Raw genomic sequence first — 26655 nt, forward strand, 5'->3', positions numbered from 1 at the left:
AGATGGCGCATCTCCACACATTGCAAATCCAGTTAAGCAGCTGCTGAAGGGCCATTTCGGAAATTCTAGAATTATCAGCCGCCTTTTCCCTACAGCATGGCCATCCCGATCACCTGATCTTAATCCGTGTGACTTCTGGCTGTAGATCTGTCTGAAAAATGTGTTTAGTGTTCCGACTGCAAACTTAGCTGCACTGACGCACGCATTGCGCAACACATTCTGAACGTGGCCCCGGAAACCCTTCGATCAGTTGTGGAATATGCTGTTTCTCGATTTCAACTTGTTTCAGAAAACAGGGAACAGCATTTTCAACATGTTTTGGGCCAGTCACACGGACACTGATTTTGATTGATGCCTTTTATGGGGTTTTTGGCCTCAAGACAATTAAAACCCCGTGTGATTTACGCTTTTTATGCGGTTTTTGGCCTCAGGACAATTAAAAACCCATTTTTCCCATCCGATGAGATATGACCTTGCCGTGGTGGATGGGCTTACATAACTAACAGTATCACACGTATACACCCATGGACACTGAGTAGTACAGCTTGTTTAACGTCAAAGGTACACGTTAGGCATTCTTGTATGATTCATTTGTCATTTGTAGTCGACCAATATTAAATTATGATGCTTACAGCGCCATCTATTGCTACCTTTTGTAAAAAATTAATTTTTCTTCTGTCATACGTTTTCCATCTTCTTCGATAATATTCCATTGCAAGTTGACGTCATTCTGACCAGTGGTGTTATTTCTACAGCGGTTTGGAAGTTTAATTATGATCACCCTGTACATAGGAATTTATTGATTAATTAGACCTATCTAATCGATGGATTAAGTGCGGTGAGTAGAAACGAGGAAGAGAAACAAACCTGCCACGTTTCAGTAGGTTCAAGTACGATGCTTCCAAGGCAACTCGTTAGGGATCCCCTTCTCACGGGTTCCACTTGCCAGAGGAAACAGTAGGGTTGTTTGGGCTAGCGCCATAGCACTTCAGCCAGCTCACCTGTGGTGTAGAATTTTGCCTCGGCAGGTGGTCCCCGGCAGCCGCGGCGGTCCACCACACTGACCTGCACCAGGTACTGCACGGGCTTGTGGAGGTCTCCCTCCAGGCGGTGCTCCAGCCGCAGGGCGCCGCCACCAGCACCACTCCAGTTGCCCACGTCCAGCAGCACCTCTGGCCCGAACTCGAACCAGTTGGGTAGAGGGCTCACTATCTCCGTACCCAGCCTGCGACACCATCACACCGCTACTATAATCTCACGTCTAGTCGCAAATATACAGAGACATGTAAAGGTACTGATTGCTCAAACAACGAATATGAAATACAAGCATCGCTGCGAGAAGACGCAATCACAAAGTCGAGGCAAGAAATAAAGTATTGGGTAAAGTGATTGCAAGTGGGGAGTTAGATCAAAGATGCCAAGAATCACAGTCGAGGCTCTGTCTGTTCTAGGGCAGAATATGCCTGCCCAGTGTGGTCTAGATCTGTACATGCTACGAAGATCAACGTAAGCTAAAGCTATACATACTGAATAGTAACCAGTTGCATGAAACCCACAGCGCTCTACACTGAGGTGCCAAAAGTGGTACCTCCTAATATCGTGTCAGACCTCGTTTTTCCTCGCGTAACGCAGCAACTCGACGTGGCATGGACTCAACGAGTCATTGGAAGTCACATGCAGAATTATTGAGCCATGCAGCCTCCGTAATCGTCCACAATTGTGAAAGCCTTACCGAACAGGATGTTGTGCACGAACTGACGCGTCGATTATGTCCCATAAATACTCGACGAGATTCATGTCGGGCGATCTGGGTGGCCACGTAATTCACTCGTAATTCATGCCTAGCAGCCTAGCAGCGAGAACTTCAGACAGAAATTGGGATTTGTATGAACCTCATCAGGCGAACCTGATAAATTGGGCCCTCACAGATGAATATGACGACAGATGTGATTCTCGCAAATATCGTGATATGAAATACACTGCTGGCCACCGTAAATGCAACACCAAGAAAGACAAGAGGTAGCATAAAAAAATTTGTTTTGTAGATAACATGTTGGCCAAGTATCAAATGATTACGTTTACAGACGTCTGTGACATGTGGTTCCTGCCAGAATCAGTAGCCAGAGTAGCCGCCACACGTCTCGGCATTGAGTCAAAGAGACGTTGGATGTGTTCCTGGGGTACAGCAGCCCAAGCAGCTTCCACACGTTGCCAAAGACCATCTGGTGTGGCAGCTGGGGATGTAATCTGGGTCACTCGTTGAGCAACCATGGACCACATGTTTTCTATCGGCGAAAGATCCGGAGAGCGAGCCGGCCAGGGCTGAAGAACCTTTGGACAATGCGTGCCACGTGTGGTCGCGCATTATCCTGTTGAAATATGGCTGTGGCCGAGCCCTGAAGGTAAGGAAGGACAACTGGCTCCAGCACCTCGGATATGTAGCGCCGGCTATTTAAAGTACCGGCAATGCGTACTAGAGGCGTGCGAGAGTAATATCCAATACCGACCCGTACCATAATACCCGGTGCAAGACCAGTGTGGCGATGCATAATGCAGCTGTCCAGCATCCTCTCTCCACGGTGTCTCCACACTCGAATCCGACCATCGTGGTGCTGCAGACAGAAGCGTGCCTCGTCAGTAAAGACAACGTCATTCCATTCTGCCGTCCACATCCGTCTGTCATCATACCATTGGCGACGGAGACGTCTGTGGTTCTGCGTCAATGGTAGACGAAGCAATGGACGTCTTGCGGACAGACCACTCTGCTGTAAACGGCGTCGAATGGTACGCGCAGACACTGGATGATGCGTTACAGACGCAATGTGCTGTGCTATGGTACGGGATGTCACTGAGCGATCCGTCACAGCCATGCGCACAATTTGCCTATCAACACGTGCAGTGGTGCACCGAGGTGAATGCGATCGACCACGTCGGTCCGTCGTACCCTGCTGCATCCAACGGTCACATATCCGCATTACAGTTGTTTGGTTTCGTCCAACACGACTAGCGATTTCTCTGTATGATAATCCACAATCTCGGTAAGCCACTATCCTTCAAAAATGGTTCAAATGGCTCTGAGCACTATGGGACTCAACTGCTGAGGTCATTAGTCCCCTAGAACTTAGAACTAGTTAAACCTAACTAACCTAAGGACATCACAAACATCCATGCCCGAGGCAGGATTCGAACCTGCGACCGTAGCGGTCTTGCGGTTCCAGACTGCAGCGCCTTTAACCGCACGGCCACTTCGGCCGGCCACTATCCTTCCTCTGTCGAACTCGGATACTTGATCAAACGATGTTCGCTGTTGTCTACGAGGCATAACTGATCGTCTTGTGAAACAACCACAAGGTAAACACACGTGCCGAACGTACATTCGTCGAAATCGCCAAGCCTTAAATGGCGCTATGAGGTGGCGCCACAGGCGCGCGTGATGTGCGTCTGCGCTGAAATTCTAATCAGTTGCATATCTCATCGCTGCAAACCCATGGTGTAAATTTCACTTGATTCGGATGCTTCCTTCAGGGTGTTGCATTTACGGTGGCCAGCAGTGTATCTACTGACCGGTCCCAACGGTCCCAGTAACTATACGCTCGATGTTATGTGAATTCATGTTGCAGAGCGAAGAAAGGAATGGGAAGGGAAGGAACTACTGATAACAGCTGGATCGGAACTTTTATGCGGAATCAGCGGAGGCGAGTGGAAATCTGTGTCAGGCCGGGACTCGAACCCAGGATCTCTTGCTTACTAGGTAGTTGCTTTAACTATGCTCCAACGGGACAGTGTTTATAGCAAATACGCTGGACTATTTCGGCATGCTCCCCGATCGACTCGTATTACCTCCGAGTGTGCATACAGTGTGTTTGTGAACGGACGGTGCATTTACGGGGAAAATTTGTTCACTGCGTAATAGAACTCTCCGGATTTTGATAATCAAGCGCAGTGTGTTCCTCACTAATAATAAATAACCTTCGACGGGTTTTGGCGGATCACCTGGGAAATGTTCCGGAAAATCTATTCCCCGTTAATGATAATTATTGACAGGTAAAATTATATCCGAGACTTGCGTTGAAAATAACACAGTTGGCTGAGGCTGCGTACGTTTAGCGCCACTTTATGTGGCACGAGCAGTTAGTGTCTAGATGAGCACCGTTACGAGCTGTTGCGATCTTGTTAGCAGCAAAGCAAAATCGTATTACATTCAATGAATACAAGTCACTTCATCCTAAACGAATAGTTCATTTCACACACTGGCATGCTGTTAATGGGTACTCAAGTGAATGGAGTAGTCACTGGCTCTAATGTCTGGGACACTAGCCAAAGCGTATTATCCGGTGCTACTATATGATGAGGTTATCGTACCACTACCGTTATTAAGGCCTTTACAGAGCGCCCGCAGAGGGGGGGGGGGGAGGGGGGGATGGTCTATTAGCGCATTCCTGGAACACAGATAACGCTGCTTTGAGGTATGTAATCGTGTGCCGGGACAATGGGAACTTTGCTAATTGAAGTAACGGTGCTCGAAGTGGCCCATAGATTTTTTGTGTCCGTTAGGTAAAAAGCACGAAATTTTTCTGCGGGTAGCATCGGACTTCACACTTACTCAAAAAAGTGTAAAACGCAGCATTAATGGACGATTCGCTTCTAAGTAGGTGACTTCAAAAAATGTAACGTAGTCAATACTACGTGCGGACAGCAGAGATTCTCACAGCTCACACTAGTTTAAGACAGGTACCCTCAGTATCAATAAGTTTCGCTTGTTTATTAAGTAAATGTAAAGTTCCTTGTAAAAGGCATCACTTTCAGTCATATTCGCTGTCTCTTATCTAGCGTTTACTCTAGCAGACGCGCTGTCGTACCGGTCAATGTTCGAAATCACGCAATTTTGATACGGGCGGCTGAGGAAACCACTTAAGACATACAGCTACTCAGGATCGAAGTGATAAGGCGTCAGGATGTGACGTAAAGAGCATCAATGAACCCACCCTTTTCCTCAGGAAGTTGATTCCCACACATTTCGCGGTTGAAAATGACAGTTGGCAGTGCGATGACCAACAGGAAGACGTTCCTGACGACTTTTGGCACTTTTGATACCTCCTGGGTGATTCAACACTTGGCGCGCGAGTTAGCCATGCTGTCTAGGCGCCTTGCCACGGTTCGCGCGGCTCTCCCCGTCGGAGGTTCGAGTTCTCTCTCAGGCATGCGTGTGAGTCTGTGTGTCTTCTCCTTAGCGTAAGTTACTTTAAATTACATTAAATGGTACGTAACCCTAGGGACCGATGACCTCAGCAGTTTGGTCCCATCCTCCTTACCACAAATTTCCAAATTTGCAATTCAACCCTTCTGAACGGACATCACGGAGCTGCAACGCCACTGAATGTTGATATCACCCTTTTGATGTGTAGTGCGACAGTAATTTTTGCTCTGGCGTACAGCGTGGAACAACTAGCGACCGTCTGAAACCATGGGACGAAATCTGAACGTGATCCAAAGCAGCAAAGGATCCTTACACTTTCTCAGGGCTCCTGTTTCATGCCCTCCTCTGGCCAGGTCAGCGAGTGGTGCAACATTGACACAAGCGTTAATAAAACAGCAAATGGCCCCTTTAAGATGCAAATTTTTGGCAACATTGCCGGCTCCCCGCCAGCGGAATCCGCGCACGTATATCGAGCATTTTAAAAATATACTTTTTCCTAGAAACCATGCGTAATACTGCTAGACTCCTGCTGACAGTCAACTGGCTTTGGACGAGTGTCAACTAGTTTCCTACCTGCAGGCGCCACCGTCTGTTTCGCATGTTTACTCTGTAAAGGCACACTTTTAAAATTCTCAGTAATTGCAGGCAAGAGCCACCAAGGTTTTTACTGTACTGGGAGGTCCTAGATGGACCTTTGCCATTTTATTCACAAATATGTCAATGTGGCATGCTTCTGTGATCACGCCATACAAGGTGTGACGCAGGAACAATAAAGAAGAGTTGTACTTTTTGCTGCTTCGGTTCACTTTCAAATTTCGTTGAATTGTTTCCAACGGCCCCTAGTGGTTCTACCTTGTAGACCAGAGCAAAAATTATGGTTGTTCTGCTCTCTAAATGGGTCAGATGACTTTCAATGGGGTTGCAGCCCCGTGATGTCCGTCGAGAGGGGATGAATCGCCGAGGAGGTGTCGGCAATGTCAAAGGTTGCCACGAACGTCGCCCTTTTGCTCATCGCACTGCGAACTGTCGTTTCCGACTGCGAAATGTGTGGGAAAGAGATGGTTTCATTGCCGACCCTTATACCACACCCTGAGGCCTTTTCGTTTCGATTCTGAGAGGTGGTGTGTCTGAAATATTTGTGTCGGCCACACGTAAGAAAACCGCATAATCCAACCCTGGGTGTCGCGGTTCGGACCTCCGTCGCAGAGGTGACAAGAGAAGGGATGAAATGTTAAGAGAAGCTCTAATGTCCTTTCTATAGGTTCACACGTTCACGGTGGCATTGGGTAGAATTGTGGTGAAATTTGGTGCCAATGTGATATCATTAACATACTTTACAAGCGACATGAACATCTGTGTCGCCATCTTGCTGTTAGAAACGTCTTCGAGCCAGAGGGTGACGTCGCAAAGCGCCATGCTTTTGCACCATTACAGAGGAAGTTTATAGGCACCTTTGAGCTAAATTTAAAATTCGGGCTTTGGAATGGGTGCCAATTTCTAGGTTTCGGAAACGTCGTATTTCAATTATGTCGAGCAGTGTAGTGTAATGCCTCTATATTGCTGTTGGTGCTACGATTCTTCTTAAGTTCACACGTCCCTGAAATTATACTAGAATAAATACTTCGGATGGATGTTACAAATTTTGATCATTTGCATTAAACATCAGAGTGTCTTCATCCTCGGAGTGTTCCAGAGGGATCCTATATTCTGACGTTCATTCATTTTACTCAGTAACATATCGGCTCTTCGGTATGGTTACTGTCGCAGCACACACATCGTAAGGCAGCGGGGAATAATATGACCATACAGTAGTTTTGCTGGCAATGGAAATATCAGCTATGGAAAAAATGGATGGGGTATGAAAAGCACAAAGACTAGTCAATATATTTATAGACTCATCTTTCCCTGATAAAGAGAAGGCAGCATTCGGCAGTTTCAGATGGTTTAAATTACTTGGTTACATAATTGCATATAATCACTGTACATGACTTTGTATTTAAGTAAATAATGTAGGGTGTGCTTGTAATCAGACCTTGGATCACTGAAATACAAGTCATGTGAAAACGAGCTCTTCCAAGCAGTTCGTAATTTAAATTTAAACCACAGTAGCAGAAATATGTTGAGCTGGTGTACGTCAGTCAAAACGTTTCATAGGTTCATAGTTTGATAAGGTTGTTTAGAACAACTGCAAAGTAAGTAGTTATTTTATTATGAAGACACCATTCAGTTTAGATCTTTGTAGTGCCAAAACATGGAGTTATTCCTAATTATGTAAATCTGATAGCATGTCGTAAATTAGTTCTGATTTTAATTTTCAGTGCTTAAGAATAAAATTATGTATTAAATGCAGAGTGAAAATAGTATAATGCAAAATGGATATGAAAGTACTTGTTTTGTATTTTGATGAGCGTTCATAGTTCCGTTGCATAGTGTTTTGTTTCTTTTTTTTAATTGCAACGAATTATAAAATTATGTAGTGATAAATGTGTGTAAAATTATATAACATATTTAGATTTAAGTATTTAAATCTTATAAAAATTGTAAACGAAATGTAGCCATGTTTAGGAATTATTTTGATTGATGTAGTACCACGTGACCTGACTCAGGACTGGGGATTTGAGCGGAAAAATGGGTCTTTTGTCCGTTGTCCGTTGTGGTGGTAAGTTCGGAGCGGCAAAGTGCCGCAAGTGTAAGCATAGACGCCAGTGTATGCGAATAAACTGTGAAGGAACAACGGGAGAGTGTGTAGGTGCGAGACAATAAACCATGTCTACGAATTGCACCGATTATTATTTACCCAGATCGGATTTAATTGTGAACTTAAAAATGCATGTCCACAAAGTCAGAAGTGTTTCTTTAAATAAATAAGTTTCAATCTGAACTTGTATAGTGTACCTCATTTTCGAAAGGTTGTGGTATAGACAACTGCGTATTCAATTCAATGCTACGACACAGTATTAGGGGCGCAAATGCAGCCGTTCACTACCAACCCCCTCAGCACATGAGCCACGAGTAAAGTAGGTAGTGTACGAGTCCGAATACAGTTGCAACATTTACTTCATTATCCAATCAAAAGTATACGGACACAACTACGTAATTCGAAACTGGACAGTAGACGTCACGGGCCACTTGTATAAAAGGAGGAGTCAGGTCGGTCAAGAGGGCTCCCTGACTTCGAACGTGAACAAGTAATTGGACAGCACTTGAGAGAGAAATCTGTCAGGGACATTTCAGCCCTTCTGTAGCTGCCCGCATCGATTGCTCGTGACATGATTGTGAAGTGTGTAACATTTCTGGCTTTACGTTGATAAGGGGCTGTACTTAATTTCATGGTTATCCATAGTATCTGGATGTCATGAGCGCGTGAGCACCTTTTAACTGTTTGAAACTATAAGCGTGCAGTGCCATCAGAGATACTGCGTCGCCTGGAGGCTGGCTTGGACCATCTCTGCTTTACTAAGATCCGCGGGAGATGTTAGACACTGTCAGTCGTGAGATGAGGAGACGCAGCAGTAGGAAGTGGGGTGTCACGAGTAGTGTAGTACGGCATAGGCAGGTTGCAGTTGTATTATGAGAAAGTGGAACATGTTGATTTATTGATCAATTAATTGAGATTAGGAAAGTGATTACAGAATTTTGAGAAGAATATATTATTATTATTATTTTGATGAGTGATAGAAGAGAATTTAATTTAAGATAATTGATTTCAGATTTTGTACTTTATTGCGGCAGCCTGTAGTTACGAATTATTGGTTCAGACATCTAGAGACCTGAGTATAGGGGCCCGCGCGATGTACACGTGCGGTCTGGGTCGCCTTGCCACGGTTCGCGCGGCTCCCCCCCCCCCTCCCCCTCCCCCGCCGGAGGTTCGAGTCCTCCCTTGGGCATGGGTGTGTGTGTTGTCCTCAGCGTAAGTTAGTTTAAGTTAGGTTAAGTAGTGTGTAAGACTAGGGAACGATGACCTCAGCAGTTTAGTCCCATAGAACTTATGACAAATTTAATTTTTTTTTTTAGTATAGGTAAAGATAAAGAGCCATGCATAATTATTAATTTGAATTTCGGGTTAGGAGTAACTGTTTAATATTTAATGTCATTTTTAAGAGTAGCGTTTTACAAAAGATCTCATTTGATGTTAAAAACTACTTAAGTTTGTCCACTCAAGAACTGTAATTTGTGTGTCTGCGCGCGCGCGTGTTGTGTGTGTGTGTGTGTGTGTGTGTTCATGTTTTTGAAGCAAAGAAAATTTTTCAATGTAGAATCCTTCTGATCAGGAAACTAATTACATCTGATGTTATAATTTACCCTAAGTCGTTGTCTGCATCCAAAGTTCATGTCAAAATATGAGTTATCAGTCTTGCTTATTCAGATTTGTTATAAACCAAGTATGCTTGTGCCTTAAAAAAAATAAAAGGAGAGAGAGAGAGAGAGCGCATTGCACCAGGCGCATCTCAACAATTTGTTGTAGTTCAGCCAATGCGACGCGCTTTCAAGACAACAGCAGTGTCATGGTTTTTCCGTTGTGCCACGTGTAATCCAAAATTAAATAACAAAAAAAAGGAACACTGAGTTTTTTCAGGGTAAATTGAAGTTGACTTCAGACAGTATTCTTGCCACTACAAATGTTCATACAGACAGGGATCTAGATGAGTTACTTTCACGCAGTCAGATTTTGCAACACATTCTCGCAGTCGAATTATTGTGTTCAGTGTTCAGGAGTTCGTATCTGTATGTTGAAAATGTTGCGTAAGCTCATTAATAGCAATAATCATACTATTTCTATTGAGGTAAGTTTCAAGGAACCCTTACACTCAACCGCAAACTTTATTTCACAGCTTGCTTGTCACTGCATTAGCTGATGTGTGACGTAAGAAGTGTAGCGTGGAGAAAACAACAGATCGTAGAGGGAGCACGGATTCCGTGTGAAATTGCACCAATGTAATAGTCGGGTAATCTGACTGTAAGTGTAGGGATTAGCGTTGGACAAGCGCGACAAACCTCTAAAATTTCGTTTACTAATATTTTTAAGAATATGACTCAAATTTAATTGAGAAACATACTAAATATCCTTTCGATAGTAAGCTATCATCTACGTACTTCAGATTTCATTTCAATAACTACTTTTATTAACATTAAAACAACGATACGCAGAAGAAGAATTTCGTGTGTCATCGGCTCCGGCTAAACTTGCGCACCGAGCGATGTGATTCGCGCCGACCAGCTCTGTCGACAATGACGGGTCGTGCAGTACAGTTCGGTGTAGCGACTTTACGATTATGATCAGAGTTGCGCGCCATATAAAGGGTGCCAGGAACAGTCTGAAAAGCTTGTAGGGGTGTTGCAGGGCAGTTTGTGATCAGAAATTATTGCTAAAAAAAGAATTCAATACGTTGCTCTGTTTCCGAGTTAATTGTGCATTGATGTTAGCCACTCATGTCGTTGTAGGCGCAAATTCAAGCCGCCCGCCAGATACAATCAGTGTCAGTTGTTCTGAAACCGTAGATGATAGCGCACGAGGCTGCTCAGCATTTGCCTCGGGTTCGGTCCTTACTACAGTCCCATGTCCAATTTTCGAATCGCTCTCTTGTTCTGTTTTAGGAAACCAAACGAAGAACCCGTTTGGCGTCACCGTCTGTAGCAGGCCTGATTGGCTTACTTGAATGCTAATTAATACGGAATCGGTGCAAAGTACCGAATTTTTTTTCTTAAAAATTATTTCTCAGCACAGCGTACCCTGCAACACCTTGAGTAACTTTTCAGACTGTTTCTGAGCACCCTGTATAATGATCTTAGGAAATCACGACTCTGCGCTCGGAGTAGAGAATTTGTAAATTGATCTGTGACTGAAATTTCTACAATGTTTCTAATGTACCATGGCCGTAAGTGTTACGTAGATGAACTATGTTACATGTGACTTGTACGCCTGTAGCTTATCTTTTTAGCTGCTTACAGCTTTAGCTACTATGTGTGTTTTAAATAAAAAAGAATTATACAAGAAAAGAACATTGACATCCCATTTAACGTTGGATGCTCATTTAGCTGTTTAAAGTGCGTTATCCAAATTACCAGTAAATTTCACTACCTCACATCAAGAACAACGTATTCTCGACTTGAGTTCCAGAGCATCCGTCACCTGTTCTCTATTCCCAGTACAAATGGAAACAGTCACATGCTATCTTTGGTAACACAGAGGAGAGAATGTATACACAGGATGCGTAAGACGCTGTCGTCACATTCACTTTCAAAGCATTCAGTCATTTTTCTCGTAGTACATAAACGACTTAGGAGACAATCTGAGCAGCCCTCGTACATTGTTTGCACATAATAATGTAATTTACCGTCTTGAAAAGTCATCAGATGATCACATGACAAGATACTGTAGCAGTGATACGTTGTGCTACCCAGCCACAAGACATATACATGCACAGCAGCAGCTAGTCCAGTCCTCTGGCAAACCGAGAGTGTCCTATTAAAATTTACTCATTACCTATGATAACCGATTTAGCTTCTTTTTTAATAAGTCGATTGATAAAAGTCACAGGCTAATCAGTCCAGCAATTAACAATCGAGTTCATTAATTGCCAATTAAATCATATCAAATTAATTTTGCCTGGCAATCAGGGATCTCTGTAAGCTTGCCTGAAAACATGACGCCTAGCTCAGAAAACTAGAGACTACAACCGAACTATTCCCGCTATGTGTGTGTGGAGATTCAGATAGGGAGGTGGACTTTTCATAAAATCCTCAGGTGACAGATTTAGAAAACAAACTAGCCAAATGCATTACGTAAAATCAGAAGGAAGAAATTGTTTAGAAAGCAACGGCACGACTGCCAAAAGGCACGCAATTTAGGAAGGAGACCTTGTCTGATTCGCAAGCGTCTGCGGTCAAAATTGGGGAGAAGAAAATATGGAAGTTTTGTTTACTATTCGACGGTCCATTTAAAAAGAAGAAAGTATCTGTAGATCACACATACGTCGTAGTAGACCCCGAAACTGATGCGGGAAACGGAGTTCAAAACATAGCTAACATCAAGCCCTTTATTCATTACGTAGCTTCCGGACACTAAGTGTTTCAGTAATTTGCATGTTCAGTAATGAGTCAGAGGGAAAGTAACTTCTGATTGGTTCAGGGAAACGTCATATTTAGTTTGTTTTTTTCGTGATGCTTAATTTGTATGTGTAGTGTATAATATAAGGTTAATGTATATTTTATTACCGTGTATTGAGTGTTTATTATTTCTTTGAGTGTGCACATTGCCCGAGATCTGCTAATTAAGTACAGAAAGTTGTCAGTGAAGAGCTGTCTAGACCGGCGGACGGTGGTTGCGTGTGAGAAGGGAAGGAGAAAGCCGGCAGTACGGGGCGTGTGTTCGCGCGTGGGGAAGGTCACTAACAAGAGCGGAGACAGATTTGAGAATGTCCCTCTTGTGGCAGGGCACTCTAGGATAGTCCCTGCTGAGGCACTGGGCGTAAACTGCACTCTAGAAACTGCTCCACCAGCAGGTACCTGCCGAAAACGGCCCATGTCAGTGTATCGACCGTAAAACTGTCACTCACTTAGTCTATCCGACAAGCTCCGAATAGTTTCCGCGAGGTGTCAGGCGACACACGCACACACACGCTTACACGCACACTCTGACACTGCATCTAACGCGGCAGAAAAAACACTGCAACTGACATAGTAGAGAAACCTCTTGCAAAAGAGAATAAATGAACAATTCGTTCTAAAGACAGTGAACCAGAATATGCACGAAATGAAGGAAACATGTTAGGCTAATTTTTTTTATCTTCTTGTGTTATGGACAGGAAATTTTAATTATTGTACAGAGTAAATGACAAGAAATCACAAGGAGCGCGAGGGCAAACCGGTGTGTTTAGCTTGATGAGACATTCAGCAGAGTAATGCTCAACATCAAACAACCACAGATGTGCCGAGAGTCGTGAGCCACTCGGATCGATCCCATTGTATCAAAGCAATTGATCTCGTTGTACCAAGATCTTTGGGCAGTGTGCCTCGCGAGCTTTGTCTCTGACCGCAGGAGGGCAGTGCGGCCCAAGTGTGTGAGTTTTCGGTCAGCAGGAGGCTCTGACAGTCGGTACAGTTAGACGCGGCAATACATCCGCAACCAGTGACCGTTGGCAGCTGGCCACTACATGGACGTGCAGTCTTGAGAAGAAATTTTGTTTTCTGCTGTACGTGTCCCTGATCGTTTATAAGTTGATTCTTTACTGGCATAATGACCATGTTATATGTGTACATTAGAGCGACTCCACGAAGGTCGTCGTTACAGGTGAGGATTTGCGTTTGAAAACATTGAATACTGTGTCCCCGTGATATGTAATTGGCTCCAGATCAGTTACAGTTAACTGATATGATCCTTCTCTGTGAACTGTTGTTATTAGCCCTTAATCAGAAGCAAACTCAAGCTACGGTTGTGTACGCTCAGTTATGTTTTCTGGCCATGATCATGACGGTTGAGGTGCTTTTTTTAAAATTTCATTCTAGACTTCATGGAATTGTACTAACTGCAGTTAGTTATTACAAAATGTTCTCAATTACTATGTCAAGAAGAACTTGACTGCATATTTATTGTCGTGGTGTCAAGAACATTTCTCACTATTGTCTAGAAGTGTCTCTCTCCTCTTTCCTGCACTGTTTCGCCAGTTCGTTTGGTGTCGGAAGAACCTACTCGTATCCGTTCTGTTCAGAGTGATTTGTCAACAATTATTTTCACTTCAGATATCACTCGCAGAATTTCCATGTTATAAAATATTTATGCTTATATTGGTCAGATGTTAGACTATTAGCTGCAATCCTTGTAAAAAAAAAAAAAAAAAAAAAAAAAAAGGGGGGGGGGGGGGAACCATTTCTTACGTGACTCTTTCAATTCAGTAAAATTATTATTATTGTCTTTGCATTTAATTCAGTCAGTATAAATTTTGATTCAGTTAAGAGTCACGTTAAGTTACAAGAAGCTGAAGCATTTTTCCTTTGATGTTTATTGTGCTATCAGATCAGATTTGGTGTAAATAAAAGTAAACTTATTGTCACCCTTTTGTTTTAATTTTGCAAAAGGCTTATAATTTTCTCTGTTACGCAGTTTGGTTGTTGTAATATGTCAAATTTCCTTGCAACGCGTCTCTGTGTTAGAATAAATATCTTATGAGAATTTTTAAATTGTTTTTTGAGCTAACAGACCTTACCACTCCCGAGCTCTTGCTTACCATGCCCAAAATTAAGTAACCAGGGTACAAATTGCTGCCGGTTTTCCGCCACTCAGTCGTTGCAACTACTCGCGGCATTTGGTGGAGGGACAAATTTAAACCAGTTACGAGGGAACCTACTTGACAGCTTCAAGCATCGTCAAGCAACTGCGCCAGTAAACTGGTAGTGGAGAAACGTAACTCCGCAGTTAATGTTGAGGCGCCCACCTACATACGGAGAAATGATCACCCTAATAAAATAGGAGAAATCAGTGACCGCACGGAAAGATTTAAGTATTCGTTTCTCCCGCACTGTTCGAGACTCTAATAGTAGAAAAATAGTAGGATCGGGTTCGATAAAATCTTTGCCAGGTATGTAACTTTGAATTACAGAGTAATCTCGTAAATGTAGATGTAGAAGTGGCAACGTAAAGGAACAACTACAGCTAAAGCAAGACCAGCTGGACCTCATGTACTGAAGCACGGACATTTCGAAGGGGAGATGTAAGAAATGTCACAGAGTCAGCGGAAGACATCACTCGTGAGTTCCAAAGTACGACCAGCAGTCCAGCTAGTTCAATAACTGTGCGTAGAATGTTAAAAAGAGTGGAGCACAGTAGTCGAGCAGTAAACACATTTCTGCAGACAACACAAAGCGACGCTTTAGGTGGTGTAAAGAGCGACACATTGGTCAGTGGGTGACGGGAAACGAGTGATATGGACTGTTAAATCACTCTTTACCTTGAACAATCTGATGGTAGTCTCTGGATTTGCCGAATGTCTGCAGAATGTTACCTGCCATTACGTCTACTGCCAAGCAGTGAAGTAACGAGGAGGTAGTATTAAGGTGTAGGGACAGATTTCGTGCTTAAGGTCTCGTCCCCTCATTGCGCTTAATCAAATGGTTAATGGTGATGGATAAGAGCACATTCTACACCATTGTGTTCCACGTACTGTACAGGAACAATTCGAAGACGATGATTGTATCAGAATGAGTGCACCCTGTCATAATGAGTCATCTGTGACGCAATGGGCCGTCCGGGGTGGCCGAGCGGTTCTAGGCGCTACAGTCTGGAACCGCGCGACCGCTAGGGTCACAGGTTCGAATCTTGCCTCGGGCATGGATGTGTGTGATGTCCTTAGGTTCTAGGTGACTGATGACCTTAGAAGGTAAGTCCCATAGTGCTCAGAGCCATTTGAACCATTTTTTTGACGCAATGGTTTGTTGACAACAACATCCCTGAAGTGGAGTTGCATGCTCAGACGCGACCTCTACCTAATTGAATACCTTCGGGATGAGTCAGAACGTCGACCTCGGTCCAGACCTCAGTGTCAAAAATAAATACGATTTATGGTTATTGATCCTGAGGAATAACGGGCTGTCATTCCTCCACAGATCTTCAGACACATCATTTAAAGCATCCCGAGCAGATTTCATTCCACCATAAAGGCGAAAGGTGGACACACACCATGTTAATGTCTACTATAATGTAGGACATTATTCCGAGTCTGTACACCTTGCACTGAACAGTAAAGTAAGTGCTCTTGGAGGATGTCGTGCCGTGAAACCGAAGAGAGCGGTTTTTATTAAATTTTATTCCATATTTTTGATATTCCATATAGACTAATATTAATACCACTAAACTGAAAAAAAATTTAATTCAATATTTTCAATTCTTTCGTAGGTATAAAATTTTACCTAAAGCCACTAATAACTTTCCTGATATTACAAAACAGAGCTAAAAGTTATAGTATATTCATGATAATGTCAGTGTCGGTAGTCACGACTCCAGAGAGTACCACACCACAACCCATAAGCCGCTCTCGAAACACTCATAGCGCAGCAGCTATATGGGTTGGCAGTACTAACTAGACCGAGGTCTACGGCAAGTACGATAAAGATTTTGATGAGAGAGTTTGCGAGTGTCAATACATGTGACATAAATGGCCGTATCTTTTGATCTCATTGACTTGAAAGCTACACAGCCAAGAGCTCATAGACGTTAATATGTGACACAATTTTCAACTGGACACGTCCACCCGTCTCAAGGAAAAAGAGGTCTTAACAGACAGACGGACAGAGAGTCGTATAGAAATGACAAAAATTTTCAGTGATAAAATTACAAATTAAGTTTCCACACTTTTTTCCATTGATTGTACTATGAAACCCTACTTCTTGCTAAACTTCATAGTTCTAGGTCAATAGGAAGTACATCATAGGTTTTGATGAGTGAATTTGCGAATATCAAAATATGTGACATAAACGTCCGTATCTTATGATTGCATTGACTCAGAAGCTTAACGGTTTTACAACACAAAGGGGACACAGGACACAGAATATAACAGATTTCAACTTGATATTTCTCTTTCCTGAGAAAAGGATTTTTAACAGATGGAAAGAGAGACGTGCAACAAAGTCATCCTATAACGGTTCTGTTATTACTCATTGAGACACTGAAACCTAAAAAGTACAGCTGTCATTAACTCGGGATTTGTTTTGAATACCTAAGCGCTCTAGTATGCATGGTGCTGATGGAGGTGATGTGACGTTGCCTTCTTCTGACTTTGAACTAACTTACCTAGCCAGTTATTGAGGGGACCATCAGTTCAAAGTGGATTCTGAACCTCGGTGGAATTCGGTATTTTTCACATCAACAAACATTACCAGAGGTGAGGATAGTGATAAATAACAAAGATCCTAGGAGCATTGGATTTGTAGTCTGTCTCTTTACCATAAAGCGACTAACATTATTATCTGACAACCCAAAAGTTACAGGTTAGATTGCACAGCCCACTTACCGTCCATCTCTGGCATACTGAGTGACATTTGCAATATCTGCCAGCCAATTTCATTCAGACATAATATTTCGTTGACTGTATTTGATGCCAAATTCTGATGAGCTAAGCACCATATTCTTACTTGCACAATGTAACTTCGTAACTACCCAAAGTCCTCTTACAAAATAGGTAGTCGAACCTCATTTCTGGGCGTCTTTTGGGACCTTAATCTCTCTCTCTCTCTCTCTCTCTCTCTCTCTTTTTCTCTGACTGCGATGCCGGAATTCAGTAGATACGTAAATCTCGATATTGAATAAAACAGGTGACTTCTCAGCAGTCTTTTAAGGCATTTTACGAACATTTTCTTCCATTAGGATCTATGTACACCAGCGTTGTAACTTCTCTATCATTCAAACGAATTGTGCAAATAACCGTCAAACTTCCATATTACCTGCACTATTCAGCAATTTATTATTACTTCGCTACATGACTAGATTTCTCTTGGCTATTTTCATGTGATGCATGTAAAGTGAGTATGCATAAACCAACTTGTAAGCTAGTTCGGCACGTCACGCGAAATAAATACATAGCTGTGTTTCTGCTTCAGTGTTATCATGAAAACATTTACCAGACGTGTTATTAGCATTCAGCAGCCCACTCGTTATCAAAGTATACCATGTGACGCTATCCTCCTTGCTGGTTCTCTTTTGAGGGATCGTTCCTAAGTATGAAATCAGGTGGCGATTCGGAGACTGAGTTTGTGCGACTGCTGAAAGAAACAGTTTCCCATACTTCACCCCGGGCTGCCTGAATTGCTAGCTGAATCAATATCAAATGTGCTATATTCATTAATCATGTATTTTTAATATAAATTTTCCTTAACTGCATCCAATATTGTTGTCTGTTACAAAGTTTTGCCAGTTTCATAACGTTCCAATATTTTCAGAAACCCAACCCATTAACATTTCTGAATCATTGTTTTGACGAAATGTTGCAAAGTTTCTTTCATCGAAAATTCCTAAATGCGATTAGAATACTGCTGCAGTCAAGGATAAAGTACTGTTCATTATAATTAATTTTGTTGCAACGATAAACGACATTGAGGATCTTGCAGACTAGCGCCCTGTCGACGATCGGTCCAATAGTGACAGAATATCTAGCTGAGAGAAGCTGGGAATAGGTAACAGTCACGACACTGCTGGTAACAATAACGCAGCAGTGTAGAGATTTGCGAGAATTGCTGGCAGTTAACATCAAAACGGTAGGTATTTGAACACTTTTGAACACCAGATTACACACACAAATTGGGTAGTTTAGTACATACACTCTGGGAGATTAATGACATGCACCTGACAGTATGTTAATAGCACAGACTCTTTCAGATGGAACGAGTCCGTGGATAAACTTAAGTGAATTTCATTAACAGGAGACTGTAGAATTTCACATATTCACACGTTTCATCAGAATGATTTTACAGTGATTATAATCTGACAGATCCATTCTTAGCCAAGTTCATGTAATGACGAAACCTCTAGGCAGCAATAATTCGTCACCGATTTTGTAAGCGGAAGAAGTTAGTGCACTGATGTCATGTTCAAGGGAACTTAGGTAAGACGACCTGAGATGCGCCTGGAAAACATGCGTTACTGTCCAACATATGTGTAACCAAAAAGATATTTTCGTGAAATAGTAGGACCAACCCACTTCTTGGCAGGGTCACCTTAGTTTCTACAAGGTTTACGAGTCAGTGTTCCAGCTAGGCTTCGACAAAATTTCAGGCAGCCCATTGTAAGTACGTGTTTTCTTCTGACATTCAAAGAGGGTATTAGCCTTCATATGAATCTGATTAAAATATAAAGCTGTGGCACTAGTCCTGGTTTAACTCTCTCGCACTCGCACTGAAGTGATACGAGGGGTAATCCTCTCTGAGAATGTCACAAGGAAGAAGAAACAGATATAAACCATTGTTATTTTCGTAATAAATGTTTCGAAGCTTAGCCAGAATCAATACTATTTATCATCTTGTGGTGTTGCAGTTCTTCTTCTTAGGTTCGTGTTTCCTATGAGAATAGGACGAGGAATTCCGCCTTATGCAAGAATACCTTTTTCTGTTTTGTTTTATCCAGACATGTTTCAGCACTTTTTGTGCTATCTTCAGCGGGTTGTTTTTTATTTTCTTACTGGAAATTTGTTGTTACATATTAACATCTAGTGAAACTTTTGGTACATAATATTTACAGTTGTGAATGAATAATTGTTGTAAAACACTGTACATCATTTGTTCATAGTTCACAGTTGAAGTAGGTATTAACGACGTGATGCACAGTGTGTTGTTCATAAAATTGTCTGAAGTTCCATTTATATCTCAACTGGCAAAAGAGTGAATGTATGCATTAGTTTAGATAGCCCACATTATGCTATTGGACATCGATGTTGGTGGCTAGCCTGCTACACAACGTAAAACTTCTCATCTGCAAACAGCAAGACGTAATTTTTATTTTTCTGTTTATTATGCATTTACAAACGGAAATTAGTATATTTCACGCTTTTTGTGTGTAATTTACGACTTTGATGTAGTAGCGCTTTCTGATATGTTGTTGGCGAGATGAATAGGCTGATTTCGTGGCCTATGGTCGCTTGACTCTTAACAGGCAGAGCTTTCGCCGATATTACGTGTCGTTGTGGTTGTGTAGTATTCATTTGTTTTCTAGCGTTTGTGGCTGGGTGAGGGGCGTGAGTTTGAAGTGTATTCGGCGTTTGTGGTGTTTGGTTTGTGTGTGTGTGTGTGTGTGTGTGTGTGTGTTCAGGACTGGGGCTGAGAGAGAGAGAATGGGTGATTATTTTTTCCTCATGAATAGTTTTGGTGCGGGTGTTATTTGTACAGTTCTTCTATTGTGGCGAAGAGGGATTTATTGCACAGTTCAAAAATGGCTCTGAGCACTATGGGACTTAACATCTATGGTCATCAGTACCCTAGAACTTAGATCTACTTAAACCTAACTAATCTAAGAACATCACACACATCCATGCCCGAGGCAGGATTCGAACCTGCGACCGTAGCAGTCGCGCGGCTCCGGACTGAGCGCCTAGAACCGCTAGACCACCGCGGCCGGCTATTGCACAATGAAATGTAATCATTAAGTACTTTCTTTCCTTGGGCTACCGATTTTTGGACGTGATAGTTTTCTTCTGCAGTTAATTTTTGGTATAAGACGCTACTAGTTTTAAGGATGTGTAAGTCGGTTTCAATGTTTGGGTTGAGTGGTAATTGTGTACCATCAGGTGGTCTGCGAATGTTCAGTGTGAGCTGATGCTTGCTCATTCTCTCTCTCTCTCTCTCTTTCTCTGCCAAAGTCCTCAATACACACACACACACACACACACACACACACACACACACACACACACACACACACGCACGCGCACACAAACCAAATGGCGGCGAAAATTCTGTCTATGTTTTGAAAAACCGGAGAAAGTACAGTGTCAAGCGACCATAGGCCACGAATTCAGCCTATTCATCTCGCCAACAACATATCAGAAAGCACTACTACACACAAACAACGTGAAATATACTCACTTCCGTTTGTAAATGCATAACACACAGAAAAACAAAAATTATGTTTTGCTATTTGCGGATGAGAAGTTGTACATTGCGTGGCAAACTACCTACCAACATCAGTGTCACGTAAGCTATCTAAACTAATGCACACATCCACTCTTTTGCCAATTGAGATGTAATTAGAACTTCAGACATGATGTTATAAACAACACACAGTGCATCAGGTCGTTAATACCTACATCAACTGTGAACTATGAACAAATGATGTATTATGGTTTACAACAATTATTCATTCACAGTTGTAAATATTATGTACCAAAAGTTTCGCTAAATGTTAATATGTAGCAACACTTTTCCAATAAGCAAATGAAAAAACAACCCGCTGAAGATAGCACAAAAAGTGCTGAAACATGTCTAGGTAAAACAAAACAGAAAAAGTTGTCCTGCATAAGGGGAAATTCCTCGTCCTAATACTATTTACTCCTAAATTTTGTGCCCCTTCCACTAAAAGTATCAGTCGTTTCTGTTCGTTGCGTTATGCGGCAAATAACAATTCCCACAGTACATCTTTCAGAAACACAGGTTTTCTGTCATTTGTTGCCGTATCAGCACCCTCTTTCTGATTTTCCCTGACACAGGCTACTTAGGTATTATTCCATGTAGACACATATATACCATGAAAGAATCTTTCAATGGAAGAACTGTAATCCACATACATAATTTCGGTGATTTCATCGATGATTTCACTTCTTCTAATATTTGCTATAGGTTTCAATTCATGCGCACACGTTTGAGGATAATTTAGGTTGGAATGTAGGTTTCGAAATTCTATAGTCTGCAACGAACTACTGATTGCAGCTCAGTCGTCATTCGGTGAACACTTCCTGTGTTAGCATCTTTTCCTTCTTCTATTCGTTTCCTAATGCTTCTAAGGTACCCGCTGTAATGAATGTGTAGAAGAACATGATTGCACAACGAATAGGTCGTTAAGGTGAACAAGGTAAATTTCCATAAAATTCTTCTGTGTTGTAGAGTGCGTTATGTCGTAAAATGTATCAAAGTTTCTATTGCAAGTGATTTTAATGAGGGTATATAATTTTTGTTTTCGTCATCAGTCTCCTGACTGGTTTGATGCGGCACACAATTCAGTCCTCTCCTGTGCAGACTTCTTCATCTCAGAGTAGCACTTGCACATGACGACCTACGTAATCTGTTGCATATATCCCAATCTCTGTCCTCCCCTACAGTTCTCATCGTCTACAGCCTTTTCAGATTACTTGGAAGCTGTACCTTCAAGCCTTAAAAAATATCCTATGATCCTTCCCCTTCTTCTCGACAATATTTTCTACATCTTTCTCTCCTCGTTGATTCTCATTTCCTATAGGTCCATTTAATTTTCAACTTTCTTCTATATCACATTTACACTATATTTTGGCACAATGATTAATACATCAAAAAATGAAAATGCCACAACAATCACTGGAGTTTCTAACCCCATACATCTGCACGCTTTTCATCTCCTAGGGACCTGAAGGAAGCACAGAAGAGGTAGTCTTCCACGCAAAGTTTACAGTTTGCACGTCTTTATTGTGGTCGATGTTTGGAGAACCTCACCACACCTGCTTTGAAGGGCAGCCACAGGTTTTCTGTTCCACACTGGATACGGCTGACAAGGTGACCGCACGGCTGATTTTTGAAATACTTATTTACGGTAGATGATGTTGAGAACTCAAGTATCAATAACCCACTCAAAAATTGAAAATCGACTTTGAAATTTTACGAGCTTCGATTATAATTCAAGGCGGACCACATGGCTCTGGGGCAGAATGCTCGTCCACAGCGTCGGTAGTCAAGGTTCACAAATAAACAGGGCAGATCTGTGAACCATCACAAGCACAGGTTCCACCATCCCGGACATTAAACCGTTTCCTCGGCCAAAATGACTGGCAACATTATGAATCCTCCAAATGACTGATCACGCGAAGAAACAAAAGCACCTCTTGGATTTCCTGATGGACTTCTGGGAAGAACACAAGAGACCCAAGCGTCACAGAAGGTATCAAGGAAAGTTCCAGACCTTCCTCCAGATACCCCTGCAGACAACCATCAACAACGACCTCGCTGGTGGCGACGTCCTCAAACCCTCCCCTCTTCCCTCCCCCCCCCCCAACACGCCAAAGAACGTCTCGTTAAAACGAAGAAGGAAGAAGAAGGTTAATGAATTAAGACATAAGTGGAAAAGTCTCTCTCTCTCTCTCTCTCTCTCTCTCTCTCTCTCTCTCTCTCTTGCTCCGTGTGGTAATATACATAGCGAAAGTGTTTTGTAAGTGTAAATATGTGCTACTCTCTAAAGCCTTCCATCATTTATTCAAGTCATTCACGCACAATCAGTGTACCTGAAGTAAATACGATGTTCGATTAATGTGTAAAATTATTTTCGTTGTCTCGTTTTTTGTCTTCTCATATTATGTTATATTTTACATCATGTATCTCAGTTTTATGGATTTATTTAGCTATTTGATAGCTTTCACTATGGATAATATGAGTAACTGTTTTGATCAATCTATGCTATGCGTGTTACTAAACTTCTTATTTGCGAATAAATCAGTGTGGCCGACCGGTTCTAGGCGCTTCAGTCTGGAACCACGCGAGCACTACAGCCGCAGGTTCGAATCCTGGCATGGATATATGATGTCCTTAGGTTAGTTAGGTTTAAGTAGTTATAAGTTCTAGGGAACTGTTGACTTCAGATTTTAAGTCCCATAGTACTCAGAGCCATTTGAACCACTTGTGGATAAATAATAGCAAACCAACTGAGTACTTTGCTGCATTTTACAACAGCCAACAAAATTTAACAATATCTCTTCACTCTCCTATATTGTTTCTCGTATTTTGTTGTTTTGTTTTGCCGATTTTGTATAAAATTGTTTTCCAATACCTTTTTTCCTCTTTCTTTTTTATTGTGTTTTGTTTACACTGTGTATGTAAATTTCATATTACGATAGCTTCTATTTTTTTGCTAACTATATGGATTTTCACTAATTACATGTCTCCCTTTTTCTCTGAACGCATAGCATAGATTGATCAAAACAGTTACTCGTATTACTCATAGTGAAAGCTATCAAATAGCTAAATAAATCCATAAAATATCATTTGCATTTCACATTCGAAAATTTACACAAAGTTCAATAAATGTTGCCAATTTTGCAACTTTCTAACTTCTCAACTCCAATCGTGTTATGTATACAGGGTGTCCCATTTATCCTGACCACCCCAAATAATTGTTTGTCCAGATGCAAATTACAAAATGTGTCAAGCAAATGTTCTTCAGCCGTCAGGGGGACATCAATCAGCATGACTGCCTTCGTTGCAGCTTTGTTTTTTACAAAGATATGAACAGCGGCCGGACTTTTTAAATGGCACCCTGTACTTTTTATTCGCTAATTCATTTCCTCTCCTAAGGACTTATTCAAAAATGTATCATAGTGTACAATTCACTGAAACACAACGTTATTAATTACATAACACAGCATTGACGTAGACGCTCCCAGCGCGTAGTGCAGGTACTCGAGGTAATGGAACACATCCACGTGCTATCGTTGACAGAGGACAAATGCAGACGTAAGTAGATGCACACCCGGCATTCCATCGTCAGTTGTAGAGTTGTGTGAGTAAAATGTACACCAACGAAGAGAAGGTAGAAATGCTACTCATCTACGGGGTATGTAAGTCAGCAGAACAGTAGTTGCAATACTGTTTTCTTATGAATGGGTACATTTAGTACAGTAGTTTAGTCCTTTTAAATACTGTTGTGTAGAGTTGGCATGTCCTTTTAAATACTGTTGTGTAGAGTTGGCATACAGTAAGGGCTGTTCTTCCTACAAACTGCATCGAGTAACGTTTCTTTTATTGTTGTTGTTGTTGTTGTTGAAGGTAGCCGAAATGCTACGCAGGCAGCAGGACTGTACAGAGAGAGATATCCTGACAAGAACCCACCTTCCCAACGGATATTTTTCGTCTTGTCGCGACGCTTCAGGAAGCGGGAAGCACTAGCACAGACGAAGCTGCCGAAGTAAATGTTCTCGCTTCCACATGTGAGGACACGACAGCTTGAACACGAGATTGGCATTCCTAAGACCAGTGTACATCGTATTCTTAGACCTCACCGTTTCCATCCCTATTATGTATACCTACATCAAGAATTGCATGGAAATGATTTCCAGAATCCTGTACGGTTCTGTCAGTGGGCACAGCAGCAAATCCTAGTCAACCCGAACTTCTTCTCCAATGTTCCATTTAGCGATGAATGTTCCTTCTCAAACAAAGAACAGGTAAATACAAGGAACATGCATTATTCTTCCAGCGACAACCCACGATGGATTAGACAGGTGGAACATGAGCGTCAATAGTTAGTTAACGTCTGGTGTTGGATGCCTGGTACTACAATTATTGCCTCTTATTTAATCAATGGTAGTCTAAACGGCACAGCGTATGTCAACTTTCTCAGACGAATTCTTCCTCGTCTTCTGGACGAAGTGCCGCTAAGAACCAAAATGCTTATGCGGTATCAACAGGACGGATGTCCAGCACATAATGCCTTGCGTGCACATCGTGTTCTGAACCGAAGGTATCCTGCCAAATGGATTGATCGAGGAGCAACAGTTACTTGGCGTGCTAGGTCTCCTGATTTAAATCCTCTGAACTTTTTTCTTTGGAGATGCATTAAAGACGTTGTCTATCGCGATATTCCAACAGCTCCAGACGCCATTCAGGAACGTATCGTGTTTGCTTGCAGTTCTCTTCAGCAGGCAACACTGAAAGCAGTAAATCATTCTTTCATTTAACGTGGTCTAGGGGTAGCGTCTTTGATTCATAATCAAAACATCTTCGGTCCCGGGTTCGATCCCCGCCACTGCCTAAATTTTGATAAATAATCAGCATTGGTGGCCGAAGACTTCCGGCATAAGAAGTCAGCCTCATTCTGCCAACGGCCTTGTCAAAGAGGGCGGAGGAGCGGATAGAGGTTCAGGGCACTCTCTTGTCCTAGGGGTGGGAAATTGCCCCTAAAGGCGGAAGAATCAGCAATGATCAACGACATGAGGATGCAGAAGGCAATGGAAACCACTGCATTAAAGACACGTAACGTGTATCCACAGGACATGCGGCCTGTAATTGAAGAAGTGTCATGATGATCTCTCCATTGGCAAAAGATTCCGGAATAGTCCCCCATTCGGATCTCCGGGAGGGGACTGCCAAGGGGGAGGTTACCATGAGAAAAAGATTGAATAATCAACGAAAGGATAACGTTCTACGAGTCGCGGCGTGGAATGTCAGAAGCTTGAACGTGGTAGGGAAACTAGAAAATCTGAAAAGGGAAATGCAAAGGCTCAATCTAGATATAGTAGGGGCCAGTGAAGTGAAGTGGAAGGAAGACAAGGATTTCTGGTCAAATGAGTATCGGGTAATATCAACAGCAGCAGAAAGTGGTATAACAGGTGTAGGATTCGTTATGAATAGGAAGGTAGGGCAGAGGGTGTGTTACTGTGAACAGTTCAGTGACCGGGTTGTTCTAATCAGAATCGACAGCAGACCAACACCGACAACGATAGTTCAGGTATACATGCCGACGTCGCAAGCTGAAGATGAACAGATAAAGTGTATGAGGATATTGAAAGGGTAATGCAGTATGTAAAGGGGGACGAAAATCTAATAGTCATGGGCGCCTGGAATGCAGTTGTACGGGAAGGTGTAGAAGAAAAGGTTACAGGAGAATATCGGCTTGGAACAAGGAATGAAAGAGGAGAAAGACTAATTGAGTTCTGTAACAAGTTTCAGCTAGTAATAGCGAATACCCTGTTCAACAATCACAAGAGGAGGTGGTATACTTGGAAAAGGCCGGGAGATACGGGAAGATT

The 26655-nt window shown here is 42.3% G+C and overlaps 1 protein-coding gene across 1 annotated transcript in view; it reads right to left on the minus strand.

Moving 5' to 3' along the window:
- Positions 1–972: 972 nt before the first annotated feature.
- The window catches only part of LOC124605960, a 661483-nt gene continuing 635800 nt past the window's right edge, over positions 973–26655 (minus strand). The window contains exon 7 of the mRNA XM_047137923.1: positions 973–1225. Coding sequence (XP_046993879.1) covers positions 973–1225 — 253 coding nt within the window. The remainder of the gene's footprint in view (positions 1226–26655) is intronic.

Source organism: Schistocerca americana, chromosome 3, assembly GCF_021461395.2.
Source record: "Schistocerca americana isolate TAMUIC-IGC-003095 chromosome 3, iqSchAmer2.1, whole genome shotgun sequence".
In the NCBI taxonomy this organism is placed as follows: domain Eukaryota; kingdom Metazoa; phylum Arthropoda; class Insecta; order Orthoptera; family Acrididae; genus Schistocerca; species Schistocerca americana.